Below are 22,087 nucleotides of genomic sequence, written 5' to 3'. Positions count from 1 at the left end.
CAAGTGACTGTTTTTTCACCTGCTTCCCACAAATAAAGTAAAGATAAGAAACAGACCTTGTCGTGCTTGGAAAAGAGGGCCGAGTTGACACTATCTGGGCTAAATCATCTTGCGTATGACCCTGGCTTGCAGAATAGACCGTTATATGTTCTATTTCTTTTTATTGTTTAGATTAAATTGTTTGAATTTTGATGGTTTGAATTTTTTTTTTTCAGATTGTTTTACGTTTTTATTACATGATGTATTTTGTTACCTACTGGTTTTAATTGGTGTTGACTAGTGGTTGTATTAATTAATTGTTGTGTTGGACACTGGTTTTAGGTATTACATTTATTTTGGACTAGTGGTGTGATTTATTTAATTGATTGGCTAGTGGTTTTATTTATGTAATTGATTGGTTGGCTAGTGCTTGTAATTTGTGCTTAGGGGGGTTTAGGTGCTTGTTGTATAAGCTTTATTCTTATGTATTTTGGACATTCATGCTTTTGTATTAGGGTGACCATTGACTGCTATAGTAGCTTATCATGCCCATATTATATGGGTATGATGTACTACTATGGCAATCAATGGGTACAGGGTGGGTATAGTGGGTCTGGGGTGGGTGGTTAGGCTTCCCGAGTGGGTTGCAGGGAAGGGTGGGTTAACCCCCTTAATTACTCTAGCGTTTATTAACTGCTAAGGTGATTAAGGGGCTAGGGGCCATTAGATTGTATTTACATGGCCCTGCAGTATGTTGACGAGGATGCCCTTCATGTTGGCAGGGGTAAGTAGAACAGTTTTTATTTACTTCATTTATGCTGCCTGGCTAATGTTGTGTTTAATAATGGGCAAATAATCTATTATCCATATCTGGAATAGTTATTTTGCACATTACTGTACTGTATGTGTTTGGTGGGAGGGGGGGGCGGTGTATTTATTGAAATGTAGGCCATGTTTTTGTTTTTTTAAAGTGAACCCAAGTGATTTAGAACGGCGCTAAACAACAGTGATAATTAATGGTGAACAAATAAATTATATTAAATTGTAAGGTGTAATAGAAATAATTCTCAACCTTCACAGGGAATATGTACAGATTCCCTTATAAACAGTATAGGTGTCCAAGGTTTGAAGGGAGCGATGGTTCAGGAACACCCGAAAAAAGAAAAATAGAAAATGATGGTGCAGCAAGTTTACACACTTTTAAACAAGGTAAAATCTTGGCTCATAAGGATTGCCTACTAACAGCAGGTAAGTAGAAAAACAGCATAAACAGGGAACAAGGTGGATGGTAACTCAGGAGGGCTCTTCACTCAGGATGGTGTTCATAAAAGACAACAAGGAGATACCATGGTGTGGACCAATAGACAAATTTATATGGTAAAAGCATATGAAATGTACTCACAATGTGTACATAGGTAGCGGGCACATAAGGTTTTACTTGAGGCAGTAGAGAGATGCCGGAGTAGGTGGTAAACCTGCTGTTCCCTTCAGAGCTCCCTCAGTCGGGGTGGATAGCGTCTGACGTCACGTCCAGCAAGGAATGACAACTTCCGGTTGAGCGGAGGGAGAAGTGGATAGCAGGACAGCACGGCAACCTCTTCACCTTCAAGTCAGGAGCAGCTGCATAAGGTGTTGAAAGCTCTACGCGTTTCGCTGAACTGGCGTCAGCTTCCTCAGGAGCATAACGATACCCTTAATGGGTGTACTATATAAATGGTATGTTTAATTGATTAATTAATTGTTTAATTAAGTAACAGATATTCTCACAGGTTCTCTCAATTGGGAGTACATAACGCTGTGGTCAAAATAACGACGCACTAAAATTTTTATTAAAAAACAAATGTGTCTAAAAATTACTAAAAATAACCTAAACTGAACAAAAAACTTGAGAGAGAGATATATAAGCTGAATAACTCAGCAACGTGAAGTAAGAGGGAGAGAGAGAGAGAGGGAAAAAAAACAACAATTAGTCATACGCAAAAATATATGAGAGACTGTTATGAGTCATGAAATAAGACTGAAAGAGAAAGACATATTAGTGGACTAGAATAAGTAGACCGATTAGGTATATAGGAAAGGAGAAGGCATAAATAGATGTAATCCCAAAGGTGCCTAAAAAATAATAACAAATGGATCTCAAGGCTCATCTAGGAATGGTGCTAATTCAAAATCTGCGTTGAGACCATTTGGTATAAGAGTATTAAGTCTGTGGATCCAGTACATTTCTCGTTTGCTTAGATCTATATCTCTACTACGGCCTCTCCAATGTTGGGTTACATTTTCAATGGTAGTAAATACCAAGCCTTTAGGGTTAGAGTTATGAAAGTCTGCAAAATGTTTAGAGACGCTATGCGTCATTATACCTCGTCTGATGTTACTCAAATGTTCAATAATACGTGTTTTTAAAGCTCTTTTTGTCTTTCCCACGTATTGCAGCCCACATGGGCATTCTAATACATAAATGACATATTCAATGTAACAGTTCATATATTGTTTGATTTTAAAGTCTTCATTTCGATTATTGGATCTGAACTTCTTTTTATCTGTTTGCTTATACTCACAGGCTTTGCAAGTTGAGCAACCAAAGAACCCCTCAAGTTTTTGAAACCACCCTTTATTTTTTGTATCCATTTTTTTGAGTGCACTTGGAGCGATGATGCTTTTGAAATTTTTTGCTTTTTAAAGATTATTTTAGGATTCTCTGGAATTTCATTTTTTAATATAGGGTCATTACGTAGAATGTGCCAGTGTTTGCGAATTATTTTGCCAATATTACTTGCTTCTCTATTAAAGGTTGTCAAAAATGCAGTATCGAAATTATTATTTGAGTTTTTTTGTTTAGTATTGCATTTAATTAGATCTTTTCTATCTAGAGCTTTAGCTTTCTCAAATGCTCTGTCCAAAACTTCTTCTCTATATCTTTTCTGAATAAATCGTGATTTTAATGTCTCACACTGTTCTCCAAAGACTTCTTCATCAGTGCAATTTCTGCGCATTCTTTTTATTGTTTAGATTAAATTGTTTTGAATTTTGATGGTTTGAATTTATTTTTTTTCAGATTGTTTTACGTTTTTATTACATGATGTATTTTGTTACCTACTGGTTTTAATTGGTGTTGACTAGTGGTTGTATTAATTAATTATTGTGTTGGACACTGGTTTTAGGTATTACATTTATTTTTGGACTAGTGGTGTGATTTATTTAATTGATTGGCTAGTGGTTTTATTTATGTAATTGATTGGTTGGCTAGTGCTTGTAATTTGTGCTTAGGGGGGTTTAGGTGCTTGTTGTATAAGTTTTATTCTTATGTATTTTGGACATTCATGCTTTTGTATTAGGGTGACCATTGACTGCTATAGTAGCTTATCATGCCCATATTATATGGGTATGAAGTACTACAATGGGTACAGGGTGGGTATAGTGGGTCAGGGGTGGGTGGTTAGGCTTCCCGGGTGGGTAGCAGGGGAGGGTGGGTTAACCCCCTTAATTACTATAGCGGTTATTAACTGCTAAGGTGATTAAGGGGCTAGGGACTATTAGATTGTATTTACATGGCCCTGCAGTATGCTGATGAGGATGCCCTTCATGATGGCAGGGGTAAGTAGAACAGTTTTTATTTACTTCATTTATGCTGCCTGGCTAATGTTGTGTTTAATAATGGGCAAATAATCTATTATCCATATCTGGAATAGTTCTTTTGCACATTACTGTACTGTATGTGTTTGGTGGGAGGGGGGCGGTGTATTTATTGAAATGTAGGCCATGTTTTTGTTTTTTTAAATACAGGAATGGTACACGCCCACGGGGCCCACCCGAGGACCCTTTTAGGAAGTGTGCGAGGGACTCATTTAAATACACTTTGCCTATCCATTAGCATATATCCCAGCCAGGTACCTCAGGTATGCTCCTTTTTCAGCACAGGCCTGTCTCCCTAATTTATTTGGAGGGATATATTTATATACAAAGGGTGGGTGTGTTCTTTTTTTCTAGAAATCCATCAACAGATTGTTCTTAGTCTGTAAAAAAAAAAAGGGTGTGTGTGTGCTGAGCACGTGCATTTGAAGTGAAACTTCTTTGTCTTTTGTCACAGAAGTTGTAATAAAGTGACAAAACACAAAGAAGTGTGACTTAGAACATACGTGCACAGCACTAATATATTTATACCAACTGTGAGTTCTGCACTGCGTGTGTAACTCTGCGTGTGCGACTGCGTGCGACTCTGTACAATCACGCTCATTGTGGGTCTCTGTGCGTGTGACTCCATGTACCGGGGGTTAACATTATTAGGCAACTGGGAACTAGATGTCTACAAATTTCGTTTTTTTGCTGCTGATCTTTTTTGTGGATCCTATTTGCAATTTTATGCTTGAGAATCATTTACCAGCTTTACCATGGACATTTAATGGGACTGACTCATGTTTTTCATGTGCTTGGAAGTACTACAGTCATTACAACCAACAATACCAACTAATCATGATTTGAGTACTGCTCCTACTTTTGAGACGTAGATTCCTTAAGCAGGTTTTTTTTTACTATCTTGCACCATCTTCTGCCTAGTAGCTCTGTGGTATTGGTTTATCCTTCTATTAGATATACTTAGGAAATACTGGTGTTTATCATATGACTGGCGGCCAGTCTTTGTTACATCTCAGGGGAATTAATTTTTTTCCCTGCCTTGTATTTACATATTCATGTATTTCTAAGTTTATATTTTGATTTTCATCTATGTATTTATCTGTCCATTAAGTAATTTAGTTATTGTTACTATTTTGTATTTATATATTTAATTACTTTTTTGGTCACATTTATATATCTTTTGCAGCAATATTATTTTGGAGATGAGCGGTTGGTGTTGTTTTAATGTTTTTTATTTATTCTGTGTTAAAATCCATCTTATTTTTCTAATTATTTTGAGTGCTTTTTGTAGACCTACTTTTCTCTTTTTGTGCGTGTAAAATATATATATATACACACACACACACACACACACACACACACACACACACACACACACACACACACACACACACACACACCCACATATATATATATATATATATATACACACACACACACACACACACATATACATTCAATCTGTGTTGGAAGTGAAAATTAGGTTTTTCGGTTTCTATTCGGATCACCTACGTGGTGGCAGGACGGCCTCGCGGCAGGGTCAGTAAGACGCTAGACACTTTATGAAACTTTAACTATAGTGGTTTTATTATCCCCCAGCCAAATAAACAGCAGGGTACTGTCGCTTTAAGGCAAAATAAAACATTAAATAAATTCCTATTCCCGTTAGGGAAACTAACTCAACTTCTTCAGCCCTATCTATCGGGCAGCCAGCTAATTTTGTTATCCGCCCCCAGAACAAGTGCTCCTCAAAGTATAATAAGAAAGTCTCTTGTCTAAAATCGCAGCAGCAAACAGACTTTTAAAATTGCAGAGTGTTATTTATGGCTTATCTGTTTGTAGGGGATACCTATCCCAGGGTCTTTGTGTCGCTCCTTCAATTCTTCAGGAATGCCGGTTCCGGGGAGCAGACTGTGTCCAACTCATAGCAACCTTTTATCATGGGATTGGGGTCCCAGCAGCAGAGCTCCTCGCAGGGCTGAAGGACCAGTACAGTCTTCCTAGTCTGGAGAAGTCTCTCTACCCTCCTGGGGAAAAACTAACTCACTTGTGGAGGTCCTTCCTGCTTAATTAGCTGCAGGTGCATGTAATTTTCTAGCAGAAGGTTACCAGCTTGTATGCGGGAAGCCCACTCCAGCATACTGAGTTAGTGACTCTGTCACAGTAGATGCAGTCACTTGTAATAACACGGAAAGCAACTTTTCCCTGGAGCCTTATTCGGGGGACCCGAACACTCACCCTGTTTGAGGGTTTTAGATTCCAAACCTGTGAAGGTGCCCATCCTTAGTTTTTATAGTAGGCCCCATTCCCTTCATGTTTGTTGCCGCCCTTATTTCATGTATTTTATTCCTTATTCTAGGTTGGCTAGTGTTATCTTAACTATGTATATAGTGGCCATTATATACACTGGAAAAATTGGTCTAATGCCAGCCTGGGGTAGGTGATAAAAATGTGATATTGTTTTGGTGGTAGCTAGATATCACCAGATATCGTACTTTTGTGAATAGTGTGTGAATATGTAATTTTGCAAACATTACTTATTTGTATACGCCACGTAAAAAAGTGTATTTTCACTGCTTTGCTGCCGACGAAGTTGCTTTAGTGAATAGTTCCATTAAAAGATTAATTGGTGATATCCCTGCATATTACCAATATTTTCTGACATCAAGCTTGAGTGAATCTAGCGCACCGTATCTTGAATGAACATGCTAACATTAAGAATGATAAAGAATAGCTGAGTGTTTATACTTTATTACAACCCATTATTGTATAGTACAGCACATCACTTTCCTAAAAATGGGACTGCATCATTAACTCAAGCATCATCAATGAAAGGATTAACATTACCATGTCGGTATTGCATGTTTTTACTTACAGTGCATCATGTCCTATCTCACAGTGTTGCAAAGATCTGAGGCTGTTCTAAATGATCTATGTATGCATGGATCATTTCACGTAAGAGAATTCCTCCTGCAAAGATCTAATATAGTGGTTGTGTGCCCATAAAGTCAGAATAACGTCTGTGTTTTTAGGGCTTATGTTGTTCAATCTTCCACAAATATATGAACCAATCACATAAATTGTCACAGCAGCCATTGTAGTCCTGATGCATCATTTCATTTTCATCCGATTGGTATTTAGTGGTTTCCCAGCCAACAAAAAATCAACCTATTGACGGTATATTAAAAGAATGCAGCACTTTGGGAGATTGCATAAACAAAACAGGCGCAGAGGATAGTTCCTTGCAATATTTAATGGCGGCCACATGGCCTTCATTGTCCTTCCTCCAGCTGCTCCTCACCACATCCTGACTCACAATACTGTTTCTCGCACAACTCCGATGAGGCTATGAGGTCTTTCAGTGACTGTTCGCTGGCTCCTTCTCACATCTTTCCTCATCTCAGTAGTACAAAAAGTACTTAAATCACCACAGCTCTCTAGGTGAAGCAGTCCAGGGTGTTTCCTGCACGGCAGTCTAGGAGCTGTAGATGTAGTTTGCTGGGTAGGAGACATCACCTTCACAGAATGGGAAAACAAAGTTATGGTAAATCTTATGAGCAATATTTACATGGTAAACATTAACAGAAACAGAAAATCGAGCGTAAATTATCACGAATAAACGGTGAAAAAAATCAACCTAAGTTGACTACCTTTGCAACATTCCCAGCTGAACACAAAATAAACCCCATGTCCCTGAAGTGCTGGAACCAAGCTTACAATACATACATTCAATACACACAACCACAATACAGATGTATTATTGACAGGTAGGGGTAATGGCGGACTAGACCTTTATTAAAAGCAATCACATTTACCCCTTCCGTCACAAGGACATTGGTTCTGAAATAGATGAGGAACCGCTCGGCGAGATTTGAAACAATGCCGCGACTTTACCAAGATCGGTTAACACTAGAGAAGTCCAATATAAGGTAGTTCTTGGATGGTATTATACCGCAGCTAGGCTTAGGTTGATTTATCCGAGCGTGTCCAATCTCTGTTGGAGAAACTACAGAATTGAAGGTTCCTTTTTCCATATTTGGTGGGAATGCCCCATTATTCAATACAGTAGGGCACTGCTTCTTGGAGTTTCATGAATACGGTTGTTTTATAATTAGAAGTTTCCTGACCCCAGCGTCGGTTGCTTGCCCCCCCCCCTCCCAGGGCGCTTGGTTGCGTCATGCAGCCAAAGCTCTCCACACGCTCATGCCCCCTTCCTCTTTCCGACCTCGGTTCCCGTCCAATCCTTTCTCGGCTTGCCTCCGTTTGCTTTTGGAATGCTGCATTCTGGGACAGAGTAGTAGGGGACAGGAGGTCGCAGGTGAAGTTGGCTTTTTTTTTGTGCAAAGCGCACAAATGCTGTGTCCCGCTTTAAGGTGATTTTTGCTTGTCGGTGGGGGCCTGGAACAGAACCCGCCATATTAGTGGGGCCCACCTGTAATACTGGAAGGAAGTTAGAGGTTCCATAAAGGATGTAACGGGAGACTCAATCTTCCCTTTATTTCCAAAATATTTATTTAAAAAAATATTTACCTAGCGGGTGGTCTAGTAATAGGAAGACTCTTGTTACCCTTCTGCTGAATGGGGCCAAATTGATTTGATCATTTTATACAGTAGGTGGTCCCACCCATTAACTCGTGGTATAAAAGATTTTGGCAGTTGGAGGCTATGGACAAACTGACAGCTTTAAACAAGAAGAAACCATGGAAATACTTTAGTATACTGTATGGGAACCCTTTATTAAATACACACAAAGAGACAATAGCCGATTCTTTAAACCAGTATCCCTACAAAATGTTTCTCTTCTAAAAATCACAAAAACTGGAGTTTCCCCTTGCTAACAACCCAGCTCTACACACAGAAACAAGGAGTGTGACCTAAATGTACTTTAATGCTCTGTGTAATATTTTCTATTGTTCTACATATTCTGTATAAGTATTTAAAAAGTATACAGATGTTTGTATTATTAGTCCAAATCAGACCCCTCCCCCCCAACCCTGTTGTATTTCTGTACGCTTAACTCCCACCCACTATCTCCCCTTTTCATTTCTGTGACCTTTTACCTTTAAAAAATGAATAAAATACAAGGTTAAAAAAATGTAACCTAGCATCCCACTAGCTTTTCTTACAACTTTATATCATATTGTTTGGACAGTTTTAAGTCAACAGGTACAATAACCCAGGTGCCTTTCCTTTAAGAAGGTTGACATGAATGTACCCCTGATTGTGAATTTTACTCCTGGGGTTTTCTGTGCCAACTGCATAATTGTTCACTTCTTTGATTTGAATTATAGTTACCACTCTGTTGACCATTTAAGCCTTTTTTCGACCTTGTGTCATCTACAAAAAAAAGTATACTTTTCTCGGTTAAATGTAACATCACTGTTAGCACACTGACCCTGTTTTACTCTACTGCTTATCTTCACTTCCATTTAGCAACATCTTTTTTTGTCTATCATTCCATCCACCTACAGTGGCAAGAAAAAAAGTGTGTGAACCTCAATGATAATTGTGGAAATGCCATAGCTTTTCAATGATAACCTTCTTGAATCAAAACCAGTATTTTTTAAATATCCAATAGGGTTTCAATTAACCAATTCCATGTCTTTTGACACAAAATGATGTATCAATTAGACAAACAATGAATAATTAAGAGTGAGCGTATGTGCAAAAGTAAGTGAGACCCTGGTTTTGTCAGCTAAATTAAAGGGGATAATTAGAATCAGGTGTTTAAATAATTAGGTAGATCTTCATGTGTGAGTTTGGGAGGCCCCACCCTATATAAAGATCAGAAACTTTGGGAGTTTGGTCTCCACCATACAGGTGTGTGGAAACACGTCATGCCACGATCAAAAGAAATCTCTGAGGACCTCAGAAAAGCAGTTATTGATGCTCATCAGTCTAGAAAGGGTTACAAACCCATTTCTAAGGTTTTGTAGCTCCACCAATCTGTTGTCAGACAGATAGTCTACAAATTAAGAAAGTTAAAGACTGCAGTCACTCTACCCAGGAACGGTCATCCTACCAAAATCTCTCTACAAACAAACCGGCAAATCATTCAGTAAGTAATAAAGAACACCAGAGTAACGGTTCCAAGGATCTGTACGCCACTCTCGCCTTGGCTAATGAGTCTTCATGACTCCAGTATCAGAAAAATACTGACCAATAATGCTTTTCATGGAAGGATAGCCACGAGGAAACCACTGCGCTCTAAAAAGAACATTGCTGCCCGTCTGAAGGTCACCAAAGACCACATAGATGATCCACCAGAATTCTGGAATAATGTTCTCTGGACAGGCGAGTCAAAGGTAGAATTTTTTTGCCTCAATAAGAAATGTTATTTGTGGTGAAAACTAAACCCTGCGTTCGAACACAAGAACCTCATCCAAACCATCAAGCATGGTGGTGGGAGTGTGATGGTTTGGGGCTGTTTTGCTGCCTCAGAAACTGGACGCCTTGCGATCATTAACAGAACCATGAATTCTAGAATGTATCAGAAGATTATAGAGGAGAATGTCAGGCCATCATCCATGAACTGAAGCTGAGCAAAAGTGGATCATGCAGCAAGACAATGAGCCTAAACATACAAACAGATCTACAAAAGAACGTCTGCAGAAGAAGAAACTCCGCATTTTAGAATAGCCTAGTTAAATTCCGTACCTAAACCCATCGAAATATTGTGGCAAGATCTGAAAAGGGCAGTCCAATCAAGGAAGCCCTCAAATGTCACGAGTTGAAGCAGTTCTGTAAGGAGGAATGGGCCAATGTTTTCGTTAAGTTCTCATAGTGAAAAGCCTCTTCCCCTTTTTATGCAGGCATTAAATCATTTCTACTCCAGTTCTGTGGAATGGCACCTACTACTAGTGACGGGTTAAGCAGGTCCTTTAGTGGTGGAAAAGCAACAAAGGTAAACTTATATTTTGGATGCATACCTTCTGACTCCCGTGCGTTGTCCACTTTCATTTAAGTACACTGCAACTAATTCACGCAACAAAGGCACCTTCATACAGTTACACTAAAGCGCCTAAAGGTCTAAGTATGCAGCAGTGACACAAACCAGAAAAAGAAACTAACAATTGTTATAAACTCCTTTCACAAAACGATGAACCTGCTGTATAATGAAGCTACCTGATCGAGAATGTTGGCACTTAGAATGGCTTCATCCATGTGTTCTTCATCTGACTTCAGAACAGATTTGATGCTCTCCACCAGTTCCTGTATGTCAGGTGTCATGCTGCCGGATGGCTGATCTAGGAATCTTGTCACCAGGAGTTTAGTGTCAATGTACGATTTGTAATCTACTAGAGACCGAGGTCTTGACCTGATAGCTCTTGCTCGTAAAGCCCGTCTCATGGTGACAGCAGCCAAAGTCGGTCTTAATTCAGTCTGAGTGGCAGCTTCACAGCTTGGCATTGCTCCTAAATGCAGAAAGGAAGTAAGTCATAATTGTTAGTGTTACCTCTTCACCTGTCATTCTTTTCTCTCTTTAATAAATGTCACTATGGCCCCTATTCTATAAACAGAGGCACCAAAAACCTAGATTGTAATCTCATCTGGGCAGGGACTGCGTCTGTAACAATGCTATGTGCTGCGTACCGCGCACTGTACTGTCATTGTGAAGCGCTCAGAGAGAAAAGCGCTAAAAAAAGCGCTAATTGAAATAAAGTTGTTATTATTATTATCAAAGCTTATAGAATAAGGACCTATGACATCTAAAAATATTACATTATCTGTTTACAGAATAGTTTAGTGTTGGTAGAAAAAACACAGACGTTACCACACTTTTGTGACAATAGGCTAAAATCTTTTTTTGACAGCCAATCATTAAAATTGTATTGTATTGTATGTCTTTATTTATATAGCGCCATTAGTGTACATAGCGCTTCACAGTAGTAATACATGTGGTAATCAAATAAATAACAGATAATATAAATAACAGATCATGGGAATAAGTGCTTTAGACATAAAAGTAACATTTCGGAAGAGGAGTCCCTGCCCCGAGGAGCTTACAGTCTAATTGGTAGGTAGGTAGAACGTACAGAGACAGTAGGAGGGAGTTCTGGTAAGTGCGTCTGCAGGGGGCCAATCTTTATGTATCCTGTGTTCAGAATATCCACAGTGCTATTCATATGCTTCTTTAAGCAAGTGTGTCTTAAGGTGGGTCTTAAAGGTGGATAGAGAGGGTGCTAGTCGGGTACTGAGGGGAAGGGCATTCCAGAGGTGTGGGGCAGTCAGTGAAAAAGGTTTAAGGCGGGAGAGGGCTTTAGATACAAAGGGGGTAGAAAGAAGACATCCTTGAGAAGAACGCAAGAGTCTGGATGGTGCATAGCGAGAAATTAGAGATGAGATGTAAGGAGGGGCAGAAGAATGTAAAGCTTTAAAAGTGAGGAGAAGAATGGAGTGTGAGATGCGGGATTTGATCGGAAGCCAGGAGAGGGATTTCATGAGGGGAGATGCTGAGACAGATCTAGGAAAGAGTAGAGTGATTCTGGCAGCAGCATTTAGGATAGATTGTAGGGGAGACAGGTGAGGGGCAGGAAGGCCAGACAGCAGGAGGTTACAGTAATCAAGACGGGAGAGAATGAGGGCCTGAGTCAGAGTTTTAGCAGTCGAACAACAGAGGAAAGGGCGTATCTTAGTTATATTGCGGAGGAAAAAGCGACAAGTTTTAGAAATGTTTTGAATGTGAGGGGCGAATGTGAGAGAGGAGTCGAGTGTGACCCCTAGGCAGCGTGCTTGGGCTACTGGGTGAATGATTGTAGTTCCAACAGTAATGTGGAAGGAGGTAGTAGGGCCAGGTTTGGGAGGAAGTATGAGGAGCTCTGTTTTAGCCATGTTGAGTTTAAGGCGTCGGAGGGCCATCCAGGATGATATAGCAGAGAGACATTCGGAAACTTTGGTTTATACAGCAGGTGTAAGGTCAGGTGTTGAAAAGTATATTTGTGTGTCGTCGGCATAGAGGTGATAATTAAACCCAAAAGATGTTATTAGGTCACCTAGAGAGAGTGTGTACAGAGAAAAGAGAAGAGGTCCCAGAACAGAGCCCTGGCGTACCCCCACAGAGAGATCAATAGAGGAGGAGGAGGTGTTAGCAGAAGAGACACTGAAAGTACGATGGGAGAGGTAGGATGAGATCCAGGATAGAGCTTTGTTCCGAATACCTAGAGTATGGAGAATGTGGAGAAGAAGAGGGTGGTCCACTGTGTCAAATGCTGCAGAGAGGTCGAGTAATATGAGCAGAGTGTAATGACCTCTGTCTTTGGCAGCATGGAGGTCGTCAGTTATTTTAGTGAGGGCTGTTTCGGTGGAGTGAGCAGTGCGGAAGCCAGATTGTAGAGGGTCTAGGAGAGAATAGGTGTTGAGAAAATGGAGCAAGCGAGAGAATACAAGACGTTCAAGGAGTTTAGAGGCAAAAGGCAGGAGGGAGACAGGTCGATAGTTAGAAAGACAGGTAGGGTCAAGCTTGCTGTTTTTGAGTAATGGTATGACTGTTGCATGTTTGAAGGAGGATGGAAAGGTTCCAGAGCAGAGGGAGGAGTTAAAAATGTGTGTAAGCGTAGGGATTATAGTAGGAGCTAGAGGTTTTAGGAGATGGGAGGGAATGGGGTCAAGAGGGCAAGTGGTAGAGGGAGAAGAGACGATCAACAGCGACACATCCTCCTCTGAGACAGTGGAAAAAGAGTCAAGGAAGGCAGGAGGAGAGTTAGGAAGAGGTGTAGGATGGGGGGAAGAAACAGAGGGGATGTTCTGACGTATGGATTCCACCTTTTCCTTAAAATAGTCAGCAAAGTCCTGAGCGGAGATGGAGGAAGGAGAGGCAGCTGAGGGTGGTTTGAGTAGAGTATCAAAGACAGAGAACAGTCGGCGTGGGTTAGTTAGACTTGTGCATGTTGATTAGTGCAGAAAAGTAGGCTTGTTTAGCTTGCGAGAGGGCAGAGTTGAAACAGGATAGCATAAATTTGTAGTGAAGGAAGTCTGCGAGAGTGTGAGACTTCCTCCAGAGGCGTTCAGAGGAACGAGTTAAAATGAGAAAGTGCCTCCATTTTTGACCCTGTTCTTACAACTACCAAAGCGTGTATACATGAAAAAGTAGATAGTTATTTATAATGCTACATCATCCCATACATGAACTCTGCGAGCTGCCCGTTTACATTCAGTCCTATCCTATATTTGATGCACACTGTTGGTCACTGAGGTTCATGCTGCCTGAGACCAGGCAGAATTTATCAACGCAGGTAACATGGATAAAAATTACAGCCTCAGATGCAAAATGTAATGCATCCCATTATAATATCTGCACCCTACAAAAAATACTCCACCTACAACCATTACTAAACACTAATTTTGCACACCAGGAATAACAGGCATAAATAGCCAGATAAATTGAGGTAAGAGATTACATCAGTTTCCCATTTTTGCTATAACTCACCAAATGGCTTGCAAAAATGTTTTTTTATTGTTACTACTTTATTTGTTGAAGTTTAATTGCTTAATCCATCTTTACTCTAATAATATTGACACAGTGATGAAAAAAACCTTTGAGACGTTGAAGCACATCTTTACTACAGTATGTGGAAATATAGAGACAAAAGGATACATAATTCTATCATCACATGAAGTTTATTTTGTACAAGGCCAAAACTGCTGGATGAATGCCAATGCTGTCCTGATGACACGCTGACACAACATAAAGCATTCTGCAGCTGTTCTCAGTCTAATGGCTGCATTCGGTTTTAAAGTATCACAATTAATGCCAAGAGCTGGCCTTGCTGTTCCCAACTTTATGAATCCCATGCCTCAGTTAGGTAAGTAAACAAGAGCGACATATTCTAATGGGATGAGTATTTACCCATGTTTTGTAAAACAAATAAACTGGCAAGTCTAAATTTATGTAAGCCTATTTTCGTACAAATGTGTGTCAAATGTGTAAGATTGGGTTTTAGCCAAATTAGTCCAATCAAAGATATAGGAGAAAAAGTAACACCACCTCTGTTTGCGCTACCTTGTTAATGGACTGTTAAAATTGTACACTGATAATAAAAGGGGAGATGTTTAGCTCCTGAAAACATATCTCTTGCCTTATGAAGAGGTTTGGCTCCAGGAAGATGGTCAATGAAAAGTGTGGTTAGTCCATTAAAAAGTTATCATCGCAATATCTAATGAGAACTAAAGATATGATGCTTTTTTTTAACAGTCTTGGGACTTTTGAAGAGCTGCAAGAAAAATATAACATACCCAACACTGAGCGGTTTAGATATAATCTGATTAAACATTTTATTATCTCCAAATTGAAGACACTTAAAGATAAACAGTTTACCCCTTTTGAACAGCTACGCACAGTTAAAGGACACCAGAAAGGGCTAATCTCAGCTGTATATACTATCCTAAGCTCCTCGGGGAGACAGGAAAGATACAACTATATGTTATTATGGGAAAGAGATCTGGGATCGAAATCTTGGAAGATATCGTGGATATATGGGAGGCGGCCGCTCATTCACCGATATGCACGACAATTAAAGAAAACAGATACAAAATCCTCATCAGATGGTATCTAACCCCCAGATAGACGATCCCAAATCTATAAAGGAACACATGCTCAGTGCTGGAGAGGATGTGGTCATAAAGGAATGTATAATTTTGATCACGCCCACTGATTGTATCTTTTTGGGATAAAATAACCGATCAGATTAATCAAGTGGTCATAATTGACGCCACTCAGTTCATACCTTACCACCCACGAGTACATACCTGATAAATATTAACCCTTAGAAGACTAAAACTATTGACAAGAGTTATTATGCCGACTATATTACTACAAATTATGTTATGATAATTATGTGACTGTAAAATGTGTTGCCCTGATTACCCTTACCCTTCCCCTCCCTCTTTTAGGTTTTTGTACCCTTCTCAATTTCTTTTTTTTTTTAAAAATAAAAAGTTTTGAGAGAGAAAAAGTTAGCACAAACATGAGCTGTATTGATGCATTCTCTTCTAAATGTGTATCAAATGCATGAAATTTCATTTAAAAAAAAGTGCTTACATTTGCACCAGGAACCCACACTCCATAAATCACTGATGGTATTCATCATATAAGGAGTCAAATTGCTACATATCCCCTTTGTAGTCGAGCTGCCATGCAAAATCTGTCAAGTACAATTCCCCTGAAACAGAATGAAATTTGATGCAATAAAAATTGGTCCTATTCACTGTATTCTTTAAGGATTATCCATGGAGAAATATTGCTACAAGAAAAAGCCTAAATTTGCATGCTCTTTTTGCATGGGAGATTACTGCTTTAAACTTCCACCACAGATTTTAACAGCCAGAATAAAATTGAGATCTACAGATACATTTTCTTATGCATTTGACATGCGAGAACTATTAATGAATTATGAGAAGATATGATTCTGTGCAACATCTCCTGTTTTTTGCATGGAAATGAACAGGCTCCTTTAGGCCTTGGACATGCTTACCGCTGGCGTGCTGATGCGCGCTGAGGCTCAGGGAAAGCGGGTGCTTTCCCTGGCCTTGCGGTTGCTTGTCCTGCTCGCCATAAGGGGGTGGGCACGTCACTGGCCGGGGCGGGCCAGTGACGTCACGGAGCTGGTTCGCCCTCATTGGGCGAACCGCTCACGTGACCGGCCTGTCGCGCCGGCAAGCGGGGGAATTTTAAATTCCCCTAAGACCTGCGCTTCCGCAAGCGCGCGGAAGCGCAGGTGAGCCCCTACTAAAGCCGCTCTAATTGCGGCTGTAGGGGCTCAGTGCTGAGCGGGAGCGCGCGTCAGCACGCTTCCGCCAGCAAGCGGTAAACATGGCCAAGGCCTTAGAGTGTATGTGAAGGACAACCGAGGAGCTTAGAGCACACTACATCTTGGCATATGCGGCGAAAGGTACATATCATACTCATTTCATTAGGAGTCGATATAATTACATTACCCCTTGCAGGAAGATCGTGGACGATTGGATCACTGTGTGATCTTTTTCTTGGTGGCTTATTAGATGCATCACTTCCTGCTACTGTATCGGGCTGACGACTGGGTCCGGGTAAAATCTCAACATTACAAGAGGTTGAAGATTCTACAAGTATAATGAAGAGTACTGATTAGATTAGAAACACATTTTGCTCAGTTGACATACAATTACCATTGCAAAGCATAACGGTTCATCAAAAGTTTCAAGCAAGAGTGGAAGCTCACAAAGAAATGTCGCATTTGCACGTCTCTCTTTTAAACAGGTTTATTGAATTTTGCTGTACTGGAATACACACAATGCACTAAAAAAAAGTCCACTATAATGGTTCAAAAGAAAGAAAATTAGCAGTAAAATGATTATCCACCCTAACTCTGGCCCTCCTTTATACTGTAAACATCTGTTCTTTAACCAATTTAAGAAAGGAATTGGAAACATGTGCAGAGTAAATGAAAATATAGCAATTGTGTTAATGAAGTTGAAAAAAAAACAAAAAGTGTTTACAAGTTGCAATCTCTGCAGTACATGAACCAAACAGCTACCTATTTTAGTAGAATAACAACTTTTCCCACGTGTGATACCTGATACATTTATTCCCACGGCACCTACGAGCATAAAAGCACAATTTTGCAACTGCCGTGAAATAATGTCTCTGTCCTATTCTAGTGCCCCAAAAAGTGCCCTTTGTACTGCAGTGATATTTGAAGACATCTAATAACATGTACTCATATCTCCCATATCTTAGGCTAAGTGGAATCTAGTTTATGGCCAGCCTTCATTATACTAAATCAAATAAAAACTGGAGACGCTTTCACCATTTGCTGCCAGTTCAACGTTACAATACAGCCAAACCCACAGACAATCACTGAATACCCCATAAATGCATTTCCAGTGTAAATCGGGAAGAGAAGAATTTGTCAATGTGAAAATAAAAGTCTAGATGTTTAATGGAAAACGTATTTGTTTGGTTACTTCACTTAACGGTAAGTAGTGCTGCTTCTCAAGAAATGTTTTTCCTTTTATAACCTCTCTCTTCTCCTGAACAGTTGATTGACGCTGCTGTCTTGAACAGATTACATTGCACTTAGGAGCCACAGTGTTTTGAGTATTAGATGGTACAGTACAGTTAGACCCTGGTGTGTAATAGCAGCTGTCTTTATCCTAATGAGCCAGCCCACACACCACAGACTAATGACTTTTAGACCAGAATTTATTTTTACAATTGTTGCACTTGTGTTTTTTGTTTGTTTTCTTCTGGGTCTACATAAGAATCTCACACCGACACCAGTGTAGCATTAAAGAATAGTAGAGACCTCAGCTGCACAAACAATATTTATGATCGTCGTCATGTAACTATAGTGCACATTTGACTATAATAACCCAGTGTGCTCCTGTGATACACAAGCATTCATACTGATGTGATTGTGGCTTCCAGATCAGCAACGGCCATCCAGTATTCTACCATACAAGACTTCTTCTGCTCTCCATGTCTTTTTGTGAATGGTGGAGCTTTAGTAAGCTTCCTAAATAGATCAAATTCTTAGAAATATGTTATATTTACCCCTCTGAGTGCTGCATGACCTGAAAGTCCCACTGTGGTGCTGCATAACGTAACACTTACAGCATAGCAGAGAGGGGCCTTTTTAGCAGCATGTGCCAAAATATTGAAAGTTTACCTTTGCAACTTAAAGGTGGGGGGGGGGGGGGCGACATCACCTATTAGATATTGGGTCAGGGTGTCCTGCCATGAAATCCCAGAATTCCCTAGTGTCTCTTTATTTCTCATGTGAATTATAAAGGCCCTAGTCTACATAAAAGTTTGATGGGGCAGTTTTCAGCCGAAAATCCCCATTGAAGTCATGGGGGAATTTCAGCCCAAAACAGCCTGACCAGCCACTTTGGCCAATATTCTGTAGAATAAGCCCGATAATCTTTATTTATGGCACCAAACAGGAGGGGGTGGGGAGGGAGAGAGAGAGAGAGAGGGGGGGGGGGAGGCGAGGTGGCACTAACATTGGGGACATTTCCCAGGTCCTGGAAAGTTTGGAGAGTGTAATTCACACCCGGACCTGGAATGGGGTCCCCTATTTTAATCTTGGGTATGCTGTTTTATCAGGTGGACATTTAATATGACTGCTGCTGGACTCAGAGCCTGTGGGAAGGTCCTACAACATTTTATAACTGGAGTTAGGTGAACTTCATTGAAATAAGAGCCTTGTTAATCCCAGTTTTACAATATATATGCATTAATAAAATATCCGATTTTATAAAAACTTTATGCAATGCTGATTTCATGAAAACATATTTAGTATTTTATTGTTCGATGCGTTTGTCACTGTTTCCAGTGCTTCTAAATAGAAAAAGGTTAGGCGAGGCGAGGCACTGATATGATGAAAGGGCTGGAGGCAGTATAGTAAAGATAGGATTTAATTAATGAATATGGCACGAACAAACAGGAACGGAATACAAATCCTTTGACACGTTTCTCGCTGTGCGGCGCTTTATTAGGCACCAAAAACATAGATTGTATGGGGCAGGGACTGTGTCTGCAAAATGTCTCTGTTCTTGTATAGCGCTGCTTGTTTTAAGTACAAACTATTATTATCAAAAAGAGTAATCATGAAGGCGTCTAGCATCTTTTTGTAGCCGTCTCCCAAGCGGACGACGACCCCAGAAATCCTACCTGATCTCTACGTCACTGGAGAAGCAGGTGAAGGTGGAAGAAGGAGAGTACAGGGAGGGGAAATACCTGGGTCGCTGCTCAGTTGGGAGATAACCTCCCATCACACATGCAAAACAAGTACAGCTGAACCCCGTTATAACGCGGTGCTCGGGGTCCACATACTGGGACCGCATTATAACCAGGGGATCGCAAAATGGGTGCCCAGCTTCTGCAGCTCTCACTTCTCTCTGTTTCATCATGCTGCATCCACATGCTTGACTTTCGAGCACAGAGGAGGGTCAAATGCCCTTTCTCTGACCAATGACAGCCCAACAGTGAATACATTTTATATAATACACATGGAATACACAGGAATTTAACCCATGATCTTTCATATGCTAGTGCAATTCTCTAGCTGCTACACAACAGGGTTGGTGTGATGAACCTGACTCTATAAACAAACTTAACATCTACTGCAGTGTAGTCCACAATGTACAGTATGTCATGTGATACACAGATAATATAGATACAGGGAGACTTTGTATGTGCAAACCTGAGTAGCAAATACATCAACATGTATACAGTTAACATTTTACAAAATACAAACGGAAACAGAACAGTTTCTATTGTTTTCTTTTTGTTTCAGTTTATATTGTGTAACATTTTACATTTAACATAGCTTGAACTTGATGGACATATGTCCTTTTTTGAACCTCATCTACTAAGCAACTACTGTATGCAAGTTGCCCTTTATTAGTTTTTCATTAAATACACATTTTGCAGCATTTGGACTGAAATGTCTATAAATAACATTAACCAATGGGAAGATTTCGAATGCACAGGTTCTGCTGGAAAAAGAAAGTACATATGATTTATCTAGGCTTATACTGAGACGATTATTGTTATTGTGGTTTGAACATTGCTAGCACCATACAAACTCCAACATTTCTTCAGCACTCCGCTGTACAAACACCCTCAGCACTCAAAGGGTGAAATAAATGGTTCACCTTCTGCAGAAGGCCTAATCTTCAATCTAATTTTGTAATGCAATGTCAATGTAAATCAATGTATTTTTGTACTGTAGCTCAGAAGGTAAGTGTTCTTTGATTCATGCGTTACCTGGAGTGGTCTGCACACCATGCGATCCCACGGTCGGAGTAGCTTCTACTAAATCTGTGGTTTGCAGAGTTGTTTCCTGTGTCAAAATATTGGCAATACCGCTATTACAAGACCGTAAATTACATTTAATAATACAACAAAAATGACTCTATGGGGCCTGTTCTTTGAAGTGCGAGAATTCGTTTTTTGTGTCTGGTAAATGGCAATATCGTCCCTCGAAAAGTAATCTCGCCATATTCATTAGACTTGCAAGTCCAAACCATGTAAAAAGTGTTATTTAAGTAGCTGTTTTGTTTGGTCTTTGAAATGCAGTGCAATATGGAAAGCAGCAAAAATGACAGACTTGGTATTTACATATTCAATAAGGTGCAAGGTAGGAACTGACAGGTGAAGTACCGCAAAATATGTTCAGCCACCTCAAACTGGAGAGATTGATAATTCAGCAGTTGGAATGTGTTTAGAAAGTTTGTTATAAAGGGAGGCAAGTCGAACTGAAACAAAGACAAATCCAGTCAAACAAGCCCCTTTTTGAAAACTGCATAAGAATGAGTAGTGATAGTTTTGTATACCCAATTATTATTGTATATGCCGTTTAATGAATATACCTCCATGTCTAGAATATGATTATTGTGACTTCCCTGAAATTACATTCAATACCAGTGCCTTAAGAGTCTATAATTCATTCCAATTCATTTCATTGTGTACCACATTTTTCAGTCTGTGACTTTACATTTCACTCTAGGAGCAGATACTGAAGACTCATCTCATGCAAAATATGCCTACCCCAAAAAATGTACAAGAACATGCTATAGTATGTATTACAGGCCTGCACAACACGCGGCCCGCTCACGCGAAACTCACTGTGCGGCCCGCGGCGGCTTTCTGCTCTCCCCCTCCCTCCAGAATCCACTCTCCCGTGCCCCCCCGTGAGCCCGCGCCCCCCCCCCCCGCCAGCCCGTTGTCACCATCCCCCGCGAGTCTGCTGTCACCATCCCCCTCGAACCCCCTGTTGCCATCCCCCGCGAGCCCGCTGTCACCCTTCCCCGCGAGCCCGCTCTCCCCCTCGCAGGGTAATAGCGTGCTCTAGCATTGAGGCACTTTCTGCCTGCTGCTTGCTAGAGCGTGTGTGCACTCCTGTCTGCTCTGCCGCTGCCTCCTCCACCGCCAACCAAGGTAAGGTAATGCAGGGGGGGGGGGGCGATTTGAAGTGCAGGGGGGGGGGCGATTTGAAGTGCAGGGGGGGGCGATTTGAAGTGCAGGGGGGGGCGATTTGAAGTGCAGGGGGGGGGGGCGATTTGAAGTGCAGGGGGGGGCGATTTGAAGTGCTGGGGGAGGCGATTTGAAGTGCAGGGGGGGCGATTTGAAGTGCAGGGGGGGGCGATTTGAAGTGCAGGGGGGGGCGATTTGAAGTGCAGGGGGGGTGATTTGAAGTGCAGGGGGGGGGCGATTTGAAGTGCAGGGGGGGGGCGATTTGAAGTGCAGGGGGGGCGATTTGAAGTGCAGGGGGGGGCGATTTGAAGTGCAGGGGCGGGCGATTTGAAGTGCAGGGGGGGGCGATTTGAAGTGCAGGGGGGCGATTTGAAGTGCAGGGGGGGCGATTTGAAGTGCAGGGGGGGGCGATTTGAAGTGCAGGGGGGGTGATTTGAAGTGCAGGGGGGGGCGATTTGAAGTGCAGGGGGGGGGCGATTGAAGTGCAGGGGGGGCGATTTGAAGTGCAAGGGGGGG

At 40.9% G+C, this 22,087-nt stretch overlaps 1 protein-coding gene across 2 annotated transcripts in view; it reads right to left on the bottom strand.

Annotated features, from left to right (window-relative positions):
• Nucleotides 1-6,350: 6,350 nt before the first annotated feature.
• Nucleotides 6,351-22,087, bottom strand: part of ENTREP1 (endosomal transmembrane epsin interactor 1) — a 76,800-nt gene continuing 61,063 nt past the window's right edge. For both annotated transcript variants that reach the window (XM_075597724.1, XM_075597714.1), the window contains 4 exons: nucleotides 20,363-20,438; nucleotides 16,549-16,689; nucleotides 10,741-11,030; nucleotides 6,351-7,131 (listed from right to left, as the gene is read on the bottom strand). In XM_075597724.1, coding sequence (XP_075453839.1) covers nucleotides 6,928-7,131; nucleotides 10,741-11,030; nucleotides 16,549-16,689; nucleotides 20,363-20,438 — 711 coding nt within the window. In that variant the 3' untranslated portion in view covers nucleotides 6,351-6,927. The remainder of the gene's footprint in view (nucleotides 7,132-10,740; nucleotides 11,031-16,548; nucleotides 16,690-20,362; nucleotides 20,439-22,087) is intronic.

Source organism: Ascaphus truei, chromosome 1 (genome assembly GCF_040206685.1).
Source record: "Ascaphus truei isolate aAscTru1 chromosome 1, aAscTru1.hap1, whole genome shotgun sequence".
Classification (NCBI taxonomy): Eukaryota; Metazoa; Chordata; class Amphibia; order Anura; family Ascaphidae; genus Ascaphus; species Ascaphus truei.
Note: the sequence above shows the minus strand (reverse complement) of the source record. Positions and strands in the feature narration are given on the sequence as shown.